The 8,337-nt window shown below is 32.5% G+C and overlaps 1 protein-coding gene across 1 annotated transcript; it reads left to right on the top strand.

The window, feature by feature from the left end:
- Nucleotides 1-1,304: 1,304 nt before the first annotated feature.
- LOC133314530 (basic leucine zipper 4-like) lies at nucleotides 1,305-1,739 on the top strand. The gene has a single exon (XM_061516014.1). It carries the CDS (start codon nucleotides 1,305-1,307, stop codon nucleotides 1,737-1,739), a length of 435 nt encoding a protein of 144 aa, XP_061371998.1.
- Nucleotides 1,740-8,337: the final 6,598 nt, after the last annotated feature.

Here is an 8,337-nt window from a genome sequence, read left to right as displayed (position 1 = left end):
TTCTATGTCTTCGTCCACATTTGATAGCTTGATAGATCTTGAATTTTGCTGATTTTTTTTAATATATTCATATCCACAAACTTTGAATTAGCCAGTAACTTTTGTATATTTGTTCATACATATCCCTTTCATCTACACAATTTAGCTACTTGATATATATATATATATATAACTTTTGCTAGAGACTTCCATTGGTCATTTAGACAATTTACGCTTGCAATAACTCAGGAGCCCTTTCTCTAATTAATTATTAAACAAGAACGTATCATATTATTATGATAACTAAAGCTTTTTACTTATTAAAGAAAAAAATTCAACAGATGACACAATATACTTTACTGATGACGGAAAATTATTTGTATAGTCAATCGACCAAATTAAATATATTTTTATCATGATAAAGTGTCAGTTACGTTTCTTTGTTTTTCAATGAGCAACTTTTGGATAGATAGGAAGAATCAAATTGTGTAAACTGTACAGTTAAAAAGTTTACAGTGCTTCCACCCAAATGAGAAAAGTTTACTGGATATATGCATGTATAACCCAAAAAAAAAAAAAAAAAGTTCTTAATTATTTGTGATCAAGTAACCTGGAAAATCTCTTGATTTTTAATTGGTTTGTGTAAAATCACCAAATGATTGAGGCTTTTAACTAACGCGTGGATGCATGGGGATGGGGCTAACGAGTGACAAATTTTCACGTACTAAGCAGTGGTTAGTTAGTCCCACTTTACCTTAATGTTTTATTCTTTTTAATGTTCGTCGGGGCAACTTTCACTGACTTTTTCACCTCAAGTGCGCGTTTCCAAAATGACTTCGGCGCACAAGTGTTGTGGTTTCTGGCAACTTTCTTATCCAGTTTGTTGTTTATATGTTTTTGTTTGATCCTTCGTTATTAAGTTAAACCTAATCTTCCCAAAGACTCCAATTCTCTTACCATAACCAAAAAGCTTACCCCATCTAAATCCCCACCACCACCACCATGCCACCTGACATTAAAGTTTGCATGGAATTTGGTGGTGTGCAGCATTTGTTTTTGTTAAAATGAAAAAGGCACTCATGCAAACATCTGAACCCTACTTTTTATATTTTTTTGGGGACGAATATGCCCTTTGTTTTCCAAAATCCTATGCTCTAGTGGACCCCACGTGTCTCCCCACTTCCTCCTTCAAATACCCCTCCCCTCTACTTCATTTCCTCCCTTTTCCCCTTCCTTCCTCTCTCCGGTTCACTCTTTGAATTTTCCGGTTTTTGTTTCTCTCTTTCTTTCTTTCTTACTTACTTGCTGCTACAGTTAAGCCAACCATGTCCTTCCACGACGACGAAGCGGTCCAGTTCCCAAGCCCTCCGGTTCTCGAAACCATGCTGACAGAAAGTGAAATACAATCCCTGTTTTCCCTCATTAATCAATCTGGAGACCCGGCCAGCCCAAGCTCCGGTTCACAAGGATCAAACCGGGTGGTTTACTCGACAGAGGAAAGAAAGCTCAGGCGCATGCAGTCGAACCGGGATTCGGCCAGACGGTCCCGCTACAGAAAGAAGAAGCATTTAGAGAACCTCAGGAACCAAGTGAACCGGTTGAGAATTGAAAACCGAGAACTGAAAAACCGACTAGCCTACACCATGCATCAGCATCTCCTACTATCCCTACAGAATGATCAACTAAGATCCGAATCTGTTGCCCTTTTGGCCACACTTTCGGATCTATATGGGATTTTAGGCACCATGCTTTCACAATAGCCCTTGAGCACTACTCGAGTTTAAACCAAACAGTAGCAAAGTAATGAGACTATATATATATATATAATTTATATATTGATCCTATATCAAATTAAGCTCATATATGTCGTTTGGTTTACTAGCTATGTTACTATATTTAATAAAATTCTCTGAATTAAGAAACTAGCTAGAACATTTCGAGCTTGATCGCTCCCTCTCCTTCCCCTACGTCCTGAACCAAGGTGTGGAATTATAGTAATGCTAGCTTGCTAGAAGCTACTTCCTTATCTCTTTTTTTCTTTTTTTTTCTTTTTTTTTTTCTTTTTGGGGTTGAATTTCTTTTTCTTAATTTCTAGGTAGGAAAGGAGAATATGCTTGCATGCATTGTAGTGGCTTAGAGAAGCCCCGCGTTATTGGAAGTACGATGTAGGGATTTTGAGGGTATACTTTTTTATCGTGTTTTGTAACCTTTATCTTTTGGTAGCTTTTGGAAATTTTTATAAAACATTAGTGAGTGGTGAAGCCAAGTAGAGCTGGCGTGCAATTAATTCTAGTAAGTGTTGTTTGAGACTCGATCGGCATCTCCATGGAATATATTATATTGGTATCAAGGTAGTCTCATACCCATGTAATGTAAATATGCCATTGCCAGCTATATGGCCCAAACAAGGAATGCATATTGTTTCTTCTTTTTGTGTCTATTGGATAATCTTCAATACTTCATCTTCATAGACTTGACTCAGGCCTTGATCGGTTTAAAAGGGTACGCATTAATTGGCGGACCCCTTCTTGCTTTTCTTTAGAAAGAACATAGAAAAAAGTGGCCAAAATTAGTCGTGAGGTCACACGGGGACCTACGCATGAATGATCTTTCTAATCAGGTGACGGGAATTGCTTTTTGTGGCAGTAACATGACGTCTGTGATAAAATAAATAAATACATAAACATCCACTTCTACGTTAATTTCTATAAAAATTTTAGCGTTACACCCTGCAATTGTTGAGATATTCAAGTGTGATAAGTCTCACATTGGTTGGTAATGAGCTAAGTGAAGAGTATATAAGTGAAAGGACCCATGAACCCAATGCCTTAAGATTTTGGGTTGAGACATGGTGTCGGATCCACTTGTTACGGTTCGTGTAGCCTTAGCTTATTGGTGGTGGTTCCCCACCATTGGTATGCTCCCCCTCATCGGGTACTCGGTTGAGGGGGAGCATACCAATGGTGGGTTTCACACTTGAGGGGGAGATTGTTGAGATATTCAAGTGTGATGAGTCCCACATTGGTTGGTAATGAGCTAAGTGAAGAGTATATAGGTGGAAGGACCCATGAACCCAATGCCTTAGGGTGTGTTTGGTATAGGAGAAATTTTTTGGTAACCGGGAATCTTGATTAATGGGAATTCAGTAGAAATTGAGTTTACTTGGAATCTTACGAAAGATGTGTTTGGTTCGCCAAAATATTACCGGGAATACTGGGTAAAAATTACTTATTCCATATTTGGTATAGAACGAAATATGACTTGGAATATGAGGTTATTTTACAAAAATAACCCAAAACTATTTTTACTTTTGTAATTGATAGATTGGGTCTAGATTTTTATGTGTATTGGGGTATTTTTGTCTCAAAATTTATTGTTGTGCTTTCCCTTTACTTGGTATTCTGATTGGTATTCCGAATTACCATATTATTTTTGGTAATCTGAATAGTGACTTTTCTTTATAAATCAAATTACCGGTAATCCTTGGATATCCGGGAATCGTAATTTATTCCTTCTACCAAACGTGGTAATTACATTTACCAAAGAAGGATTACCGGTAATCCTCTCCAAAAACTTGAACCAAACACCCCCTTAAAGTTTTGGGTTGAGACATGGTGTCGGATCCACTTGCTACGGTTGGTGTAGCCTTAGCTCATTGGTGGTGGTTCCCCGCCACGGGTTTTCCCTGGACCCGCTTGACATTGGAGTTTGAGGGAACGAATTTCCCAACAGCAATGACTTTGCACATATTAAGAGGATTATATATAATTTATGTATATATTGTTAAATGAATAATATTATACATAATTTTACACCACTATATTTATCTATGCATAGGTGTATGTGTTATACTGTTTTCTTTTTTCTTTTTTCGGTAAACTGTTATGCTGTTAATTATATCAGATTTTGTTTACCTAAACTCGAACTTACATGATTCAATGGTTCTCCATATTATCTGCCTTTTTTTAATAATTATTTCTATAGTGTTTCCCCTATTAAATACTATTAAAGATAGGAATTTATTTGATTATAAATTACATTTTTATATACCAAAAAAGTGTAGAAGGGTTTGAGCTCAAAAAATAATAATTGGGAAAGAGGATAATTTTAATATTTTGAACAACAATTAATTTCACATTCCAAAAATATATATAAGAAACCTTTTTTAAAATATAAAATATCTAAACCATAAGGATCTTCCTTAGTCCTAACTACAAAAATGAGTGTATCAAAATATTGTAAGTTTGTCACATGTTCCAGCCACAATTCTATCAATTTTAGTCAAATTTCATGTCGCAATACTTTTGGCTACATCTAGATATGTAATTTAATTAATGTATTACCTAGAAATATCACCCAATTGCAATTAAAAAAGGATTTGATGTTTCACCTACAAACACAAAATAACTTTATCTCTTACACAAGTATAAGAGTAGATGAAGTCCTATACAGAGAGCATAGAGAAAGATAAAAAGTGAGTTTGACCTACTTTCATATGAGTGCAGTAGATAAAATAATCTCCTCCAACTTGCAAAAAAATATATTTATCTTATTAAAAATGAGAAAAATATTTCTGCAGTTACTGCAGATAAGTTATCTGTATTTATTTTCAAAACAACGTCGTTTTGATATTGAAATCTTAAAGAATTATAAATATAAAGACTATTATAACTCTGAAATAAATTAAAATTACAAAAACACTATGACTTCTGCTCCAAAATGACATCGTATTGGGCTTACTGTAGATTACTTATCTGCAGTAACGGTAGAAAAAGCGAACTCTTAAAAAATATATAAAATAATTATCGCATGCATATATAAATGAACATTGTATAAAAGCAACAATAGAGTCTACATTAGTTAATTAAAAGGGTTTAAAATTAGTCTATAATAAAAATATATTTTAAAAAAGTTGAATTTTGAAATGAAGATCTTTAAATTTTGATAAAGGAAATTTTTTACTATTAGGATGTGCATGACAACATTATGTTCTGTTTATGAAAAGAAACAATTCTTTTCTTTTTTTTGGTAATCAAAACAATTCTTTTCTATTTCCGTGCCTTGAAACAGTTTCTGAGAAAAAAATGTGTTTGATAATATGTTTTATTTTTATTCCGATAATTAGAATTGTGTTTGATAACATAACAAATAATAGAATAAAAATTATTCTTATTGAGCATAAAAAAAATTTGAATCATCATTTTCGTTTTCATATGGTGTGGTGGTGGTGGCGGTGGCAGTGACATGGTGATGGTAGTGGTGGTGATGGTACGCCAGTGGCTGCGGCAATGGTTGGTGATAGTAGTGGTGGTGGTGGCGATAGCGGTGGTGGTTGTGATGGTGGCGGTGGCATGGAGGTGTCGATGCTAACGTCAGGATGGTGGTGGTGATGATGATGATAATAGTGGTGGAAAGTGATTGAGAGAGATAAATATTTTTCATTTTGTGCCCGAGAACAAAAAAAATAAAAATAAAAATATTCTTTTTTCTGTTCCGCAGCACAGAAATTGAGCTTGTTCATTTTCGTGAACAAAAAAATAAATCGACTTTGTCAAACACTTTTTCTATCCATTTCTATTTTCGGGAAAAAAATTAAAAAATAATAATAATTCTGCGAAGGTTGTCATGAATAGCCAGAAGTAGATTCTGTTTCTCTCTAATAAAAATTTAAATGGTTCTTTTAATAATTTTAACTTTTTTTATTCCGATTAAATAATAGTTTTAATAATTCTTGACATTAATTTTTTCAATAAAAACAAATAAATGCGGCAAGACCTTGATACATCAAAACATATAAAGAAAATCGTTGACGAACGAATAAAGATGGATATGCACACTGAAGTAATGGACAGTCTTTGTTTTCCTTACAAAGTTACAATCTCTTTTTCATGTACGAGTTGTTTTTTTCTTTCAAGTTCAAGGAATATACGAATTTCAGATTTGTAGCCCCCATGAAATCCACAAAGAATCATCTCAGAAATTTTTTTAAAAGGAATAACAAACATTAAAATAGATATTCATATAAAAACAAACATTCAAGGTTGCCTTATATTTCTTCCTCTTTCTTCACAACCAAGTTCTTAGAGCTAACCAGACATTTTTTTATGGATTAAGTTTAGAGAAAGAGGGGTGTTATCTTTTGACCTAATAACGCGGATTAGAAGCACTGACAACGATTTGTAAGGTATCTTTAACTCTAGAAAAGTATCATCAAATCAATATTATCCGATATCAATCCTTTATTGTGGCATTGTGCATTATTAATCTGTGGTCTACTAACCTTTCTTTTGTTGTATGTATTACTAACCTTCATATATATATTTATAATGGTAGACTTTATTCACTACGGAAAAAATATCATTCACCAATCACCATTTTATTTTTTTCGTATGTGTGATTTTACAAAAGAATGCAAGGGTAAAATTACGTCGCAAGTAGGGGAATTTGTTGCATCCAGATTTTTTTTATGTGTGAAAAATTTTAGAAACCTTTTTTTTCTTTTTTGAAACAATTTTTTTATTTTTTGAAACCCTAAACAAAAAAATTTAGAAACCTAAAGCTCATATTTCACAACTGTCACTCTTTTAAACAAGTATGTTAGGTAATTTTCATGTACCTCTAATTCTCAGAAAAGATAGTTTAAACTTATCAAAGTAAAAACCTTTGTATATAAGCAACTCAAAATCAATTACCTTTCATTGCCATAAGAAAAAAGAAGAAGCAAACAGGCCTATTTGGAATTTACGTGGCCCAATATTCCTTGTCCAATGTAAATCATTTTTTGTAATTACTCCCGCCCATGCATCCATGTTAAATCCTAAAATGTCAGGCCCATTGCTGACATGCAAAACAAGTCCAAAATCAGTAGGCTCGTCAGGCTAATAGACAGGCCTTGTACCCAAGCCATCCTTTGGGTCAGGCCCAAAAGGAATAAATAATGCTATTTCCGTCAACAATGTCGGGTATCAGTCATTAGTTAATAAAGTTCATGAGCTAACAATTAATGTTTCAGTTTTGATCGAGTGAAACTAGAATGAAAATTTTAGGGCTATAGCATGTTTGAATTTATTTGGAAAAAATATACTTTTTTGATTTTTTTAAATATTTTGAATATAATATGTTTTGATGAAAAATAAGTTAATTTAAGTTACACCAATTTTTTTAGGACTTCTTGATTTTACATAACAAACATATAAAATATATCAAAAAATTTATGAAATAAATTAAATGTATTATAATTATACTGCTATGTCCATTTATATACCTTTCATTTTTAATAAAATCCAATTTAATTTTTATAAATAATGAGAAATCGTAAAATCAAACTTCAAAAATGTTTGATATAGTCAACAACAAATAATTTATTTATTCTTTTCATTTCATTTTGAGATATTAGTGTTGTTAAGTCGACCATTGGTCAAGGTTATGAAATAAGATATAGTGTAATTTGAACTTATATATATATATATATATATATATATATATATATATATGGGATGAGTGAAGTTCGGTATAATTAGGATTGATATTGACTTCATATTTTGATTGGGCCAATTTGCTAGACCCAAACCTAACCTGATAATGGTTTGTTTGATGAATGAATTAGGATCGAATTGACCCGGTATTCAAACAAAATACATAAATTTAGATATTATATATGGAAAGATTATATTTACAAATCTTTTATTCATAAACTCTTACAAACTACACTAAGTATGACCGATCATGCTTCAATCAAGAGTGTATGACCGGTCATACTTAGTTTAACTTTTTCGTAAACGGATCTTTCCCCATCATACATAATTATGTTGTAAAATCTTGCAAAAAAGAAACTAAAATGAATTGTTGGAAGTTTTCGTGGATGTGTGCGGAGACAGATAGTTTTGGAGAAATAAAATATTGTAAAAAAGGGTTGTTATATTTATTATCATTTTAGTCTTATTATTTTTATTATCTGATTGGTTACCGTTGGATTAATTTAAAATCAACGGTAGTTAATTTTTTTTCATTTTTCAACCGTTGATTTCAAATTGATCCAACGATAACCAATCAGATAGTAATAGTAGTAAAACTAAAATGGTGAAAAATAAGAGTAAGATGGGGGTGAAGGAAAATAAATAAATGAGGTTGCTACGTCAGAAAAAGTTATGTTAGTAACACTTCGGGGATATTCTTGCTATGGGCCAACATAAGTGATGCGAAATCGGTAAGTATACCATTCATTTCAAGTAATAAAAGTGATAAGTAAATATCGTTCCCTCGAGGATTAATGCACCAACTACTAATTTAACTCTTCCCCTTAATTTGGAAAAACTCGGCTTAATTGTGAAATTATTTGTTAACAGAAATTTTTTGTGA

The sequence above is a fragment of the Gastrolobium bilobum genome, unplaced genomic scaffold (assembly GCF_033153095.1).
Source record: "Gastrolobium bilobum isolate Gb01-03AN ecotype WA unplaced genomic scaffold, APGP_CSIRO_Gbil_v1 utg10825, whole genome shotgun sequence".
Taxonomy (NCBI): domain Eukaryota; kingdom Viridiplantae; phylum Streptophyta; class Magnoliopsida; order Fabales; family Fabaceae; genus Gastrolobium; species Gastrolobium bilobum.
This window is presented reverse-complemented; position numbering and strand designations above follow the sequence as displayed.

Coding starts and splice junctions, on each gene's coding strand:
- LOC133314530 (XM_061516014.1), top strand. CDS start 1,305: ATGTCCTTCCACGACGACGAAGCGGTCCAGTTCCCAAGCCCTCCGGTT.